The sequence below is a fragment of the Eschscholzia californica genome, unplaced genomic scaffold (assembly GCF_041429995.1).
Source record: "Eschscholzia californica isolate CP2 unplaced genomic scaffold, dmEscCali1.0.p SCAF_1, whole genome shotgun sequence".
Classification (NCBI taxonomy): Eukaryota; Viridiplantae; Streptophyta; class Magnoliopsida; order Ranunculales; family Papaveraceae; genus Eschscholzia; species Eschscholzia californica.
In genome coordinates, this window is record NW_028238198.1 from 40,464,184 (window position 1) to 40,478,937 (window position 14,754).

The 14,754-nt window shown below is 34.8% G+C and overlaps 1 protein-coding gene across 3 annotated transcripts; it reads left to right on the forward strand.

Annotated features, from left to right (window-relative positions):
* The first annotated feature begins 10,516 nt into the window (after positions 1 to 10,516).
* Positions 10,517 to 14,354, forward strand: LOC147566823 (putative mediator of RNA polymerase II transcription subunit 26b). 3 transcript variants are annotated; one of them, XM_086653380.1, is made up of 10 exons: positions 10,517 to 10,804; positions 11,270 to 11,821; positions 12,146 to 12,214; positions 12,331 to 12,413; positions 12,640 to 12,692; positions 12,806 to 12,936; positions 13,049 to 13,076; positions 13,173 to 13,495; positions 13,588 to 13,675; positions 13,791 to 14,354. In XM_086653380.1, the coding sequence occupies exons 2-10, from the start codon at positions 11,372 to 11,374 to the stop codon at positions 13,913 to 13,915; spliced, it is 1,350 nt and encodes a 449-aa protein (XP_086509506.1). In that variant the 5' UTR covers positions 10,517 to 10,804; positions 11,270 to 11,371; the 3' UTR covers positions 13,916 to 14,354. The 3 variants fall into 3 exon arrangements, with proteins under 3 accessions (XP_086509506.1, XP_086509507.1, XP_086509508.1); XM_086653382.1 differs by having other exon boundaries at positions 10,518 to 10,804; positions 12,812 to 12,936; XM_086653381.1 differs by having other exon boundaries at positions 10,517 to 11,821.
* Positions 14,355 to 14,754: the final 400 nt, after the last annotated feature.

Here is a 14,754-nt window from a genome sequence, read left to right on the forward strand (position 1 = left end):
CTCTAAATGAGTGATACCTGACGTCTGGAATTGACCGAGCCAAGAAAAATTAACCAAAGCCCTATCCAGCCTCTCTTGGATAAGATTATCCCCATATTGTTTGTTACTCCAAGTGTACGGTTGACCCTGATAACCCAAATCCGTAAGCCCCAGGTCACTGAGGATTTCATTAATCCTGCTAGTATAAGAGTTTGACCCTGTAGCTCCACCACATTTATCCTTGGGGTCCAGGATACAGTTCAGATCTCCAATCACTATCCTGGGGAGATCCGAATTGACTTGAAGATTCAGCAGGGTTTTCCAAGGTTTGAGCTTACACTTAGTATAAGGAGAATCATAGAAGCCTGTCATCAGAATAGACTGCGTATACTTGGAACTGTTAATCTCCGCATGAATAATATTACTATCTGCATAAGTAATTCTGACATCGAGGTTATGTTTCCAGTAGAGAGCTAAACCTACAGCTTTATTTATCGGTTCTACAAAGTGATTAGAATAATATTTGTAGATGGGAATATTCTTTTTCATGGTGTTAGATTTATTTTTCGTCTCCGAAATAAAGATAATGTCCGGATTATGTTTCATTATAAGCGCCATAAGATGTTTTTTAGTGATAAAGGAGGAGTTGCCTCTAACATTCCAACTTAAGATAGTTGGGTTGTCCATAGAATGCAAGGGAAGCCTCTCTGTCTAGAGGCACTCCCGGAAGCCAGGGCCAAAGAAGAGGCCGCCCAACAGGGTCCCTCGCACCAAAGACTAGCAGCACCCCCAACACAGATCAATAGCAAAAACTAACTACAACCACCCTCCCCTCAATGGCAGACCTAAAACTAAAACAAGAAAGAAATAGCAGGCTAACAGTGGAAGAAAGAACAGACCAAATTACACCGAAAAGAAACTAACAGTAAACTAGCATAAGAACATAAACTGAAAATACATTAACAAAGAAATACATAACCCACCAGAATACGCTACTATCTAAACTAAGAGAACCAGACTGCAACACCAAGATAATCACAAAACTAAAACAAAACACCAAAATCACTAATCTGACTGTCCGAGACAATCGGGATTAGGAAGCAGCCCCAGTCCACATATACAGGAAGGAAATTAAACTAAAGCCAACAGTAACTAACAACTAAACATAAAACAAGAAGACCAATAACACTATCAACTAACTAATCAAGAGAATTAGACTGTTCTTTTCCACCACCCGACCTTGCCTCAGAAACTTGACTAGGAGAAGCCAGCAATGAGTCAGCAAAGATATGCCTCCTTCTTTCTTCAGTACTGTCAACAGCTTCAGGAGGGGGACAATACCAGCCATCAGTAATAGGAGGAGAGAACCCAAGCGAATCAGTAGAACTCTTAGACACCCAAAGCATTTGATTTCCACCCTGTGACGAGCTGCCCCCACTAACATTTCTCTCTGTTTCTTAGCATAAGATTTCCTGACCTCCCCCTCTTCTATTTTGACTTCAATAAGACCTTGAGGTTCCTTCCTCTTACCCCTCTGTTGAAAGAGGTCCTGAGGGGGAATAAGAGCTTTGGGAGGTTGGGGGATCTCTGCAACAGTTAAAGCCCAATTCGAAACAGGAAGAGGTTGGCTCGTATTGGTGTCCATGGGTGTGACAGGTTGTCGAGGGGTGGCTCTGATACAAGGGGTCATAGGGTGTTCTACTATACGACAAAAATGGCAAATGGCTTTGAGAAACCTAAGATAGCTAAAATTAATCGGTTTGCCACCATCAGTGAAAATAGAAGTCAAAGTAGACAGTAGAGGAGTCCTTACATCGTACATGAATTGAATCTTGAGGAAAGGCTTGGTCAGCATGTGGAAATTCTTCGGCAGAATCTGCAAAATGTACCCCATACAAGAAAATATGATCTCTAAGTCATGCTGGTTCTGAATCGATGAAGGCAGGTCGGAGAAGTGACACCACATGGGCTCTTGCATCAGCTCTGGTAGAACTCCACCAAATGGGAATTCAATCTCTTGCATTACAATCAACAGTCCTCTTATGATCCAGGGGCGACCTTGATTGATCTCATTCATAACTATGAGATTGCTAGGTTTGATCAGGAAATAGTTATGGCCTTGATTGATAGGGGTGACCTGACATTCTCTAAAAAACTTCGACTGATAGTAAAGATGTCGCCTGATAAAACCTATCCCATAGTTATATTGACAACATAACCTAGCGATGAAGCCAGAGGAAATCTCCTTCAACTCTTGATTTTCTGCTGGTTTAGGGTAAGTGATTGTGAGATTTCCATAGTCTGAAAGGTTAAGTTGGAGGGCCATGTTGCTAGAAAGTTTATCAACGTTGAAGTCGGAAGGAGAGGAAGACATGAGGCTGGAAGAGGTTAGGAGAAGGTGGTCGAGGTATGAACTCAGGCTATTAAGTATGAGAAGGAGAAAGGCTGTAAACACCAGAGGACTGAATAAAAGGGATGAACTCCATCTCTCGGAAAGGATCACAATCACCTCGAAAAACTGCCTCATAATGACAATCCAACCTGCATACTCAAACCCGCACGCTGAAAGTGCCATGATTATACTTCTTCTCGAAGGTCAGATAAACCGAAAGTAACACTTGGAGGTTCGACTAGCACCTCCTATAATCTTCTACCAGATGTTAACCTCGGTTCAAGAAAACCGCATGCAAGGAGGGTGGGGATCCGAACAGTCTAATTCAAACTATCTAGTTATTACACATGTTGAACAAGCATTGCATCTAATTTAATGAGTTTAAAAGCGTACCTGACTAACTCGATCTGCTTACCTTGATTCGCGTCTTTTGCGTTGATTCCCGAGGATTAAACCCCTTCGTCTTCTTTGCCGGTTAAGTATTCTTCGTCCTGATTGGTTGGTTAAGATTCAGTAAGGATTTGGAGTAGATGCTTCGGATTTGAAGTAGTTGAAGATCTACAATTAGGGTCTTACTTGTTTTTAAATAATTAAATAACCCCCCTGAAACCCTAAATCCCCAATCAAAACAAACTTGGCCAGATTTTAGTCACCTCCTCCAATCACCTCCCTCGACCATGTTGTCCAGTCAACTAAAATCCTTCACCTCTACTCCTTCCAATGTTGTTTGGAACTAGTTGGTATTAGAAAAAAATATTGAGATTTTAGGGTTTATTGGTTATTGGCTTTACACAACTATTGTATTTGGTCCCTGAAAATTTTACTTTTGGTCCCTAAGTTGATCTCCATATGAGAAGTTGTGATTTTGAGAGAAATGTAAACAAGTTATTTCAGAGCTTTGTAAAGGTGGGGGCTTTGGGAAATAAAGAAAAATCTTGAGGAAATGAAGACTTAGCCGTTTGACTTAAGTGGTATATTTATTTTCGATCGAAAAAATGACTAACTTGTCTCTTACCCTCTAACCTTCATCTTCCTCAAACCTCATCCCACCTCAAATTTCGACCTCTATAGCATAATCAGCCTTGTAAATGACAGTTGCCTCTTTATTTTGAGTAGACGTGCTTTAGAGGTCTATTGAGAATGGAAGAAGATGAGAGAGAGTTTGAAGGCATAAGATAAAAGAAGTGAGGTCAAATGTTTTAAATTAGAAGCTAAATGGTTGAGTTGGTCCAAATTGAGGGTTATCTGAGAATTATACTGTTGAAGTTGAAGGAAGAAACACTTGAAGGGTATAACTTGACTTTGAAGTGGTGGGTCATTATTTATGAAGTCCAAGCCGGAACCTTTAATTTTTGAAGGATGCTACTATATGCAACTTCAATTTTGTTAAGGACAACTATTAGACAAAAATAACTAAATAAAACTAACTAAAATTGTGTCCTAAATTGCTAACCAACACCAACACCAAAAATCAAGTATAACCGAATCTTTCCTCCATTCTATACACAACTCTAAAAAATTATTACACAAAATAACTAAATAAAATTAATTGAATTTTGTCTTAAATTGCTAAATCCAACACTAAAAGAAAAAAAAAAATAATCTAAATTTTTCTCAAAATTCAAATTTCTATTACCATAATTAGTTATTCATAAATAAAATTTATTCGAACATTAAACTAAAAAGTTAACCAAATATTAACAAATAACAAAAAAATATTATATTCCAATCAGAGCATTCCATGCTGTAATTTGAGGTAAAATTCAAAGAAACAAATATAACCAAATATTTTCTCAAAAAATCTTGGGTTCAAATTTCTATTACCATAATTAATTATTCATAAATAAAATTTATTCGAACATTAAACTAAAAAGTTAACCAAATATAAACAAATAACTAAAAAGTATTATATTCCAATCAAAGCATTCCATGCTGTAAAAATCATACTACATAAAATCACTATGTATATTTTTAAGCTTAGCTTAAACCTTAATAATGTATATTTCATAAAATCATATTACATAAAATCATACTACATAAAAATAATGTATATTTTTTTTAAAACCTATAACACGTTTAAGTATTTTTTTTTTTAAATATTAGATAACACTAATACAACCAATTTTATTTTTGTTTAATAAGTTAATAAAAGAAAAAATTGTGTCTAATAAATAATTTGAGGACAAGTTAAAACATAGTTGTATTTAGCAATCTAAGATTTCAAAAATTATTTGCTAGATAAAACCAATAAATCGATCTTTGGTGTTGTTTAGCAATTTAATAAAAAATAAATGGTTGTGTCTAGCAAATAGCTTTATGAAGCAATTATGCAGCTTCGTTTAGCATTTGTCTTTTTGAAAGAGTCATTTTTTATTTGGCCCCCCTACTTTATAACTAGCTTCCTTTTTAGCTTCTTATTTTTCGTAAATTCAAATTTAGTCCCTTTTGTTAACACCGTCAGTTAACTTTAATGGTTAATTTTTTTGTTTCCATAATTGCCCTTATTGTAAAAGTGATTTCTTAACTCAAATTTGACCCTCTTCTAATATGGATCGATTCCCAAAAAATTCCAACCTTTTTAGACCAAACTAGTGGGCTAAAATGGAAGTCATTTAAGAAAGAGATTAAAAACATCATCTCTCCTCCATTTCATCACCTCTCTCCTCCACATCATCTATTTCACCACCTCATCATCTTCTCCGGCTAAGGTCGCGACCGGTAAACTTTTCCGGCGACCTTCAATATTTTTTTTCCTCTCCCTTCTTTCTTCTCCCTCTTATCTTTTTTTCTCTTCTATTTTTTTCTTTTCGCTTTTTTCTCTCTTCTCTCTCATCTCTCTTTTCCCTCTCTACTACACCCTCTCTCTTTAAAGCTCCGACGAAGGGGATGGCCGCTTCGCCGGAGCAACTGGTTTCCAGTCTGGTTTGGTCTGACTTGGTTTCCAGTCTGGTTTGGTCTGACTTGGTTTCCAGACGAAATTAGACCGATTTCGTCTGGAAACCAGTTGCTCCAGTGAAGGGGTCGTTTCCTTTATCAGAGCTTTTGAGAGAGAAAGAGGGAGAAAGAGTAAAATAGAGAGGGAGAAGAGAGATAATTACGAAAAAAGAGAAGAGGGAGAAAGAGTAAAATAGAGAGGGAGAAGAGAGATAATTACGAAAAAAGAGAAGAGAGAGAAAGAAATGAAAAAACTTCAAGACCAGACGAGACCTGGTCTCATCTGGAAAACCAGATCTTGTCCAAACGAGACCAGATCTCGTCTGGTTTTAGGACCAGACAAGGTCTGCTCGTCTGGTCTGGTTTCTAGACGAAACTAGACCGATTTCGTCTGGAAACCAGTTGCTCCGGCGAAGGGGTCCTCCCCTTCGCCAGAGCTTTTGAGAGGGAACGAGAGAGATTTAAGTAGAGAGGGAGAAGTGAGATAAGAGAGAAAAAGGAAAAGAAAGAAGAGAGAGAAAGAAATAAAAAATATATATATTGAAGGTCGCTAGGAAAGTTTAACGGTCGACGACCTTCGCCAGAGAAGATGATGACGTGGCGATATAGATGATGTGTAGGAGAGAGGTGATGAAATGGAGGAGAGAGATGGGGAGAGATGAGGTGTCTAATGTTTTTTAAGTGAATTCCATTTTGCCCTAGTTTGGTCTAAAAAGGTTGGAATTTTTTGGGAATCGATCCCTATTAAAAGGGGGTCAAATTTGAATTTAAAAAGCACTTTTATAAGAAGGGCAGTTATGAAAATAAAAAAAATTAACCATTAAAGTTAACTGACGGTGTTAGCAAATGAGGGCTAAATTTGAATTTACGAAAAATAGGGGCAAAAAGGAAGCTGGTCACAAAGTAGGGGCCAAAAGGAATTACTTTTTTGGAAATTACAAATTGGACCGACATGACAACTCAAAAGTCACCTCTGAACGGTGTTCAATTTAAGAGTATTTTCATTAGGGAGCAGCGAAAAGTACCCGACAGAACTGTTATTCGCGCAAGGATGGGTGTCTACTTGGAGAGCCACCCGACACCCACACCCCTTCACTTGATCTTTTTTTTCTTCTTATCTGTCTTTTCTTCTTTTTTTTTCATCTCTTTTTTCCTCCTCCTTATTCTTTTTCTTCTTCTTCTTCTTCTTCGCACTTTCATCATCACACCATCATGGAAAAGATCTTGTTTTTAAACCCATCATCATCGATCTACAATTCGAGAGAGAAAGAATCTTATTTTAAAGAAGGAAAGAGAGTAAAACTAATATAGAGAGAACCTTGATTTCAAACCAACCTCCATGATGAGGAGTTAGAGAGAAAGAACTTTGATTCCAAACCCTTGATCCAAAACCACGATTAAAAATAGGTAGGTGATTAGGGGAAATAGTCGAATAGTCGAGGGTCGGCGAAACTCGACGGAGTTTCTCGTCTCTCTCTTCCTCTATCCTCTCTCTTTCTTCGCTCTATTTTCTCTTTTCTCTCTATTTTTTCTCTTTTCTCTCTGTATTTGGTGAAGGGGGAGGAGCCCCTTCGCCAGATTTTTGGTTTCCAGATCTAGTTTCTTCTGGTCTCAAACTAGACGAGATCAGATCTCTTCTGGTCTGGTTTCTAGACGAAAACAGATTTTGTTTCTTCAAAAAACCAAAGCTTTGACAAAGGGTCCTGCCCTTCTTAATTCGACGATCTCTATCCTTAATCCTACAATTTCTCTCCATCCATCCTTCTCGATTATACTCTCTTTTGATCTCTTTTAGTCACTGCCTACACAGATAGTGGAAGGTTTCTCTCAAGATTGTCCATCTTTACTTTCTTTTTGTTGTGGGCTTTGTAAAGACTTGGTCTGAAGAGTTAAGACTTTGATCAAGTCATATACGATGTTGTTCGGTTTGTAAAAATGGTAACAAGTATATTACTTTCCAAATAAGTTAAGATGTTTTTTGTTGCAAAACAAGTTACGATGTTGGCTATGGAGAAGTAATAAGTGCACTGTGCACTTGTGGTTGTAGCAACATAACCTTCCGTGTACAGTCACCCTTAAATTTTAAAAGTGCCCTTTTGAAGTGGGTTTAAATTGAAGTGGGTAAGGCATAGCGGATAAGCGGGCAAAAACTAAGGGAACCCATGTTTGAGCCTGTGGGGGTAAATAGTTTCGTTGCTAGGTTCAAAATTCTAGATCTACCACAGACTATTACCAATTGATTTCTATCCATAGATGGAGGAAAAAGAAGAATAGAGTGGAAGTGGAATCTGCGTCGAATTGTGTATTCGGGGAGGACGATTAACAATTTTTTTATTTCTTTCTCTCTCTTCTTTATTTTCAAGAAGGTAAGACTGTTTTATTCTGGGAGACGCTTCGTATATACAACCCGACTTAACACCATTGTGGGACGTATAACGTCTTAAGGAGAGAGTATTCAATACCCGACTCGGTCATAAAACTATCATTTATTATTTATTATTTTTCATTTTATCTTATATAATTTGTCGAGCGAAATCTGCGTCGAATTATGTATTCGGGGAGGACGATTAACAAATTTGTCCAACAACCAAATGTAGAAGTAAAGGATATAAACATAAATAATGGGAGGGGGTCAAATGGAAATATCCCATCGTATCAAGTTATCATGCCAAGTGGCTCATTTAGGAACATGAGAGATATATTCCAAAAGAGGATAAAAAAGAAAAAAGAAAACATGGGAGATGAGATAGTGATAACAAACCACCCTGCTTCAACAAAAAAAAGAAAAAAAAAAAACCACCCTTAAATGTCACCACAATGAGTTTTTTTTTTTTTTTTTTGTTGAAGAACCACAATGAGTTAATATATACTCATGTAAAGGACTAATTTAAACACAATTTCATTTTGTGATAACATTGAATGTTTTTTTTTTTTTTGATGAAGCTAACATTGAATGTTGAAATGAATTTTACAAGACAATTAGGGAAACCAAAATCATGTATATTTTGTATTTAATTCTAAGGACAAAAAATATTTTATTGAGATACCTTTATTGCTTTATTAAAATCTTTGGACGCATTTTTGAGAGATTACCTATTTCACAAAATAATTTCACCAATAGATTATCATAAAAACAAAATCTTTTAATCAAGTAGAACATTAACTCATAAAATCAAAATCAAGTTAGATTATGAAAATATCTTCCTTTCTTGGTAACTCACTGAAATTATTCCTAATTGTTTTATCATATCTAATCTTAATTTTTTGTCCTAGTTGACAAATGTTTTATGTTTATTTTTATCTCAAAATCTAAAAAACATCAACTAATCGCGATTAGAAAATTCTAAAATTGACTGATTAGGCTAATGATACCAAATTAAAAGTCTTAGATTTTGGGTCCCATATAAGTGAATCCAATTCATAAATTACCCATCAACAAGATCTAAATCATGATTTAAGAATAAAATCAAATTTCAATAATAGTGAATTAACAGTATTTCCTTTTAAGCATAAAAAGATCATACCATGGTTTAGTGAGATAGAGTCCACAATACTTATCCTTTTTCAACACTTTTAATTCTTTCAATTAAGACCAATATAACTTGATATTTCAATGTAAGGACTTTGACCACTAAATTTCACACAATCTTCAAAATTAATATTTTTCTAAGCTTCTCAACTAGTATCTCAATGTACAACTAGATCACCCAATTAAATAGTGGGTGAAATTAAGTCCCTATCTTGTGTCTATAAAGTTATATTTGATGGTTAAGATTGGATAGTTTTGTTTACCCACTTGATATAAGGGTGAAGGAAATGACATCTGAAATAAACTAGAAAAGCTATCTGATACGGAGTATTTTCCGACACGCCGCACCAAAACAACGGTTTAAGTCGGCCTAAAAACCGCTTTATTAAACAACTCCAAAACCACTTATCCTCAACTAAAAACCGCTCTGAAATCTTATTAAGGGGATAAGAGGCTTTTTCCCGTGCCCTTATACTTCATTGAAATTATAGAGAGGTCCCTGTAATAGTTAATATTAACAAGGGAGTCTCTTGAATTTCACAAACTTTTAATATTTTGACTGAAGTCTATGTATACTGTTTACTATTATTTAAAGTGAAATCAAGTCAATTGTAGGATCTTTCAACAAAAAAAAAAGAGTCAATTGTATTATAATTTCTTTGTAATTTATATGTGTTGAATATCATATTGTTAATAACAAAGAACAGTTCTTATATTCTAAAAAGATTGTAGTCAAATTCAATGATTTCATGTTGATTTTTTTTTTTTGCCTACAAATACGAAGAGAATGAATATTTCAAACTTGTTGTTTGTGAAAAATAGGTTAAAATATTCTCACTGTCTCACGTCATATGTCTGTCTAAGGAAAAGTAGAATGACATAATTTAGCTGTATTTATCAAGTAACACGATTTTTTGTTGTACTTATCAACGAACATAATTTCTATTTACTCTCACTTTTAATAATTATTACGATACATTTACAGTTACTTAATATTAAATGTAACAGACGTTTCTGTAAGTGAAGACGAAACGTACTTTATATTGATTTGCTCTATTAGTTCTAATTACGTGGTAAAAAAAAACAACACCCAAAGATTCAACTTAGAAGTTCAAGAGTTGTAGTGTTCCTTTTCGAACTCGACATAAGGTAAGAAGTTAGTTCAAAACATGCAAAAATGTTAGTTTTAGAAAGAAATAAACGACTTATCCAGATGCGACTGCTAGTTGCTTGAAATAAAACCTAGCTAATATACACAAATGACGAATGCATGTACCAACAAGCCATCTAGGGGACGAAAGACTTGGCACATAATACTACAGAATACGACATGAATCCAGTTAGCTAGTTCGTTATACTTCTACATAAATATGAGAATTTTCAATTAAAAAACTTAAGTCGGAACAATTTATATTCGTTAGTAGAAAAGAAAGTATCTGTTGTTTTTATCAGCTTCTACCAAAAACAATTTAATATTCGATACAAAGGAAATCCTTCCCTCTAATTGTATCATTTACATATTTGATTATATTTCTTTCTTGTTTTTATTTTACGAAAAAAAATAAATTCTCAACAAAATATAATCAAAGAAAAATAATAGAACTTTATTTATAAATCATAGTATGTTAGGGGTCAAACTAAAATTATAAGAAAATAAGAGTGGTTTTGCAAAACGGGAAACTAAAACAATTGAGGAAAATTTGTAGGTAGCAACTGGAAAACTTTTGCTACAAAAAACAAACAAAATCCGTTTTGTTCTCTTTCTCTCTCTCAGATCACCAAATCCCAAAAGAGTCTCTCTCTCTCTCTCTTTCTATTCCCCCCATTTCATTTCTTTCTCTTCATCTTTCACCAAAACTCCTCAATAAAGTTTCACAAATTAGAAGAAGATCAATTTTCTCACAGTACGCGGTTTCTTTAAGAAACTTGCTGGTGGGTTACCTGGTTTTTTGGGTTTATCCCATTTACAGGTCTTCTTCTTCTTCTTCTTCTTTTGTGCTAAATAATCTGATGGTTCAATCCATGTTGGATTCATTACTTATTTTTTCAATTAGGGCAAACCAGTTAGATTTTTTTAACCTATTTTAGATTCTCATCAACACTGTTGTTCTTCCCTTTTTCATTATTTTTCTTCCTCAAAGTTAGCTTATTTTACTCTTCGATTTAATCCCAATTTCTTCATGGTTTATCTCTATTTCTATCAAAATTAAAAACCCATTTCTTTGATTTCTTCAATTCTATTGTTTTCTCTAAAAATCAGTGATTCTATTTCTAGTCTTTTCTGAAATTGCATTAACTTTTATACTCTATGTTTAATTCAATAGGACCCCAATTTTTAGATCAAAACAATGAAAATCTGATCAAAATCTTATAAAGTTGAAACTTTTATAGACCAACATTTGATTGAAAGTTTGGGTTTTTTTTTTCTTTTGCAGTATCTTTGTTGGATTGGATGATCAAGAAATTAATACCTGGGTTTTTAAGGGAGTGAAGAATTAATAACTTAATTTGAGTTAAATTCTTATATTATTGTATAAATGGCTGCCAATTCCAGTGATATTGATAACTGGAGAAAGTATTTCAGAAATTCTAATTCTAACATCTTTGATACCATTGAAAATGCAATCATAATAGCTGCTTCAGATTACCCTGAGGAGTTTAAAAGTAGAAGGGGTGAAATTGCTGAGTTGCTTTTCACTAGTGGATTTAATAAGTGTAGAAATTGTGTCAATGAAGGTGAAGTTTTAGTGAGGAGTAATCTTAGTGGTAATGGAAGTAGTGATATTGAAGTAGGAGAGAAAGAAAATAAGGGCAATACTAATAGTAGCACTGATGATCACAATGGGGAGAAGAAATTGAATACCCAAGTTAGTAATAATAGTAGTTATGATGAAGCTGAATTTTTAAATGATGTGATTGAAGAAGAGAATCAAATTGTTGGTGAAGTTTTGAGGATCAAAGAAGTTTTCTCTAATTCCGAAAATGAGGTTTGTCACTATCATTTTGGCAGTAATACTCGTGTTTTTATCGAATTGTTTACTTTGGTTTGGATTGAGTTATGTTTCTAATTTGGTTATTGTTCTAATTACAATCTCATATAAAGTTCGAATGCGTGTTCATGATTGATTTTAACTAGTTAGGGTAATTTTTCGGAAATGTGGAACCTTGAGGTTGTAGTTATTGGTTTTGTTAAAAAAATGATTTGTTTAATGTACTTAGAGTTGATTAAGGAAAGATCATTTTGAGTTTCTTAGTTATTACGTGTGCTTTGATTCTAATGAAATGTGTTTTGATTGGTATTATGTGTTCAGTCTGATCGGACATTGTTTGACTCGTTAAGGAAGCTTCAATTGATGGAACTCACTTACGAGACGTTGGTGGTATGTTATATCTTCGAACAAATTTAGAATTTCGGGGTTAAGTTGTTTATTATATTTCCTTTTGATCAAATAAGAATCTCTTGTGGTTTTTATAGTGGTTATTTGTGTGTTTTCAGTCTACGGAGATTGGAATAGCTATTCGCGGTTTCCATAAGCATAAATCAAAGCAAATCCGACACCTTGCTCGAACTTTAATTGGGTAAAGAATATGTCATTACTCTTGTGATTTTCTCTCGTTTAGTATGCATATAAATTTGATTCGGGTTTTCCTATAATTGTTGGTAGCTTAACAAGTAATAACTCTCATGAATCATATGAACTTCTTTCTTTAAAGAGTTCAATTTATCGAACTAATGGCAACCGTAAATTTCTCTATATTCTTAGTGTAACTTTCTCATCGTATAACTTATTGTTACAATCTGCAGAGAGTGGAAAAGGTTAGTCGACGAGTGGTATTCTACTACAGCTGCTGTTAAAGGTAGAAGTTTCTTTTTGTGTTCTTAAGGTTATGAAAAAATATGTCTATTTTTCTTCTTCGTTCTTTACCCGACACTAGAATTGGATGGAAGTATCTTACTAAAAGTTTTGTAGATTCAGAAGATTCGCCCGATTCTGTGAAACCATCTGAACATGAAAAAGAAGAAGAAGCTGGTCTGCCATCACCACCTTTAGATGAAGGAGCATTCTTAACTGGTCCTCCCTCGACAATGGAGTTCTCGAAGGTAAAAAGGAAACCCTTAATTTTTGTGACTACAAATCACGTTAATGATTTGATTACTTATGCTGACTGAAATCTATGTATTCTTGTTTTTTTCCACTTTGAACGTTGCGAAGTTCTTCGATGGCATCGATGAAGATGGAAGTAAGTTGGATTCATTTAATTTGTAATGGTTAATCGTGTCTCATATTGTTTCTCTCAAATGAACATTTGGTTTCTAAATTGATTCTATTGTTACAGATCTTAAAAACAATGGAGAACTTCTCAAGAACACCGAGAACCGTGAGACTGGAAGAAAACCCATGTCTGGAAACCGCAATGGTCCTACGAGGAAGCCACAACCTCATCTTCAACAAAGATCAAATGTGATGAAGAATGAGAACAAAATCCCTCACATGAAGAAACAAGAAACCGTTGTCGAGAAAACTAAGAAACCCGATTCTTCTGGGCCGTCAAGAGTTCCAAGACAAATCTCGGATCAGAGAGCTAATAATGGAATGACGTCTTACCGAGAACTGGAAACTGTCAACAATCAAAGGAGACCCGTCTCTGGTCCGCGCAATGTAAGTATAAGAAAATCTTAATCATTTTTTTTATGCTTAAACTTTTTTTTTCAGTTTTTACTCATCTGGTTTCTATAATTTGTTATATTTAGGTACCAGAGTTTTCTGACGAAGCGGCTAAACTCAAAATAGAAGCTTCCAAAAGGAAGCTACATGAAGGTTACCAACAAGTTCTTGACGGTTCGTTAGCTTTTGAATCTAGTAGCTGTTCTTTTGTTCTTTCCATTTCTTTATGAAACAAATCCAGGATCAACTCTTATTCAGTTCTCTATTTTTCGTATGTTCTTAAATGCAGCGAAAAAGCAACGGACGATTCAGGTGATGGAGTTGCATGATCTTCCAAAGCAAGGCAATGCGCCGAGAAACTCACATTTTAGGTCAGGAGGACACAACCGAAACTGGTCTCATGGACGGCGCTAGAGGTCGCCTGCTTATGCTCTGCCATCTCAAGATCAAAAGCTAAGGTCTTGATTATCTTCCATTCATGGCCTAATGGGAACCCATCAATGGAAGAATAACATCAAAGAGTCTGCCTTTTCTGCAACTTCTGAATTGAGTTTTGTCAATTGAATTCTTAAACAGAAATTCTTCTGAAAAATGGAAGGATCGATGTGTCTGGGCATCGTCCATCCATATAAGTTGGATATCATTACCCATAGGAATAGAGAAATAGAAAACAAAATATATACATTTAGAAGAAGCCAGATCAATTCAGTAAACCCTAGATGAAAATCTTTCACTGGGTACTGAAATGAATAGCTATAGAGAAATAACCAACCAAACCCTTTGTTCTTTTGGATATTTTTATTAGATGAACTTGATTACTTTTTACCTTAATAAACTTGTAGTTTTAGATTCATTGCTCCTTGTTTCTTCAATTTCCCTTTGTTTATATATAGAGAGAGAGAGAGATAGATAAAAAGTTATGGCTCTGGCCTCTGGAACACTCTTATCTTACACAAAAACGATTCATTGGCTAATTTTCTTTTTGTGCGAGAAATTGTGAAGAATGATCTACATGATGATCAAAACATTCTCACAAGAGTTAGCCATTGAATTATTTTCGTTTGAGCTCAAAATTTCGATCAGTCGCTTGCACTATGCCTGAGTGTCGATGCATAAACTTGTTTCTTCGTTAGGTACGAACTATAACTAGACAAGTAGTAAATATTTACAAATTTAATTATGAGTTAGGATCAAGTAGGTTATTGTACCTAATCAATACCACATTGAGTAAGATTTACTTACAATAACTAATA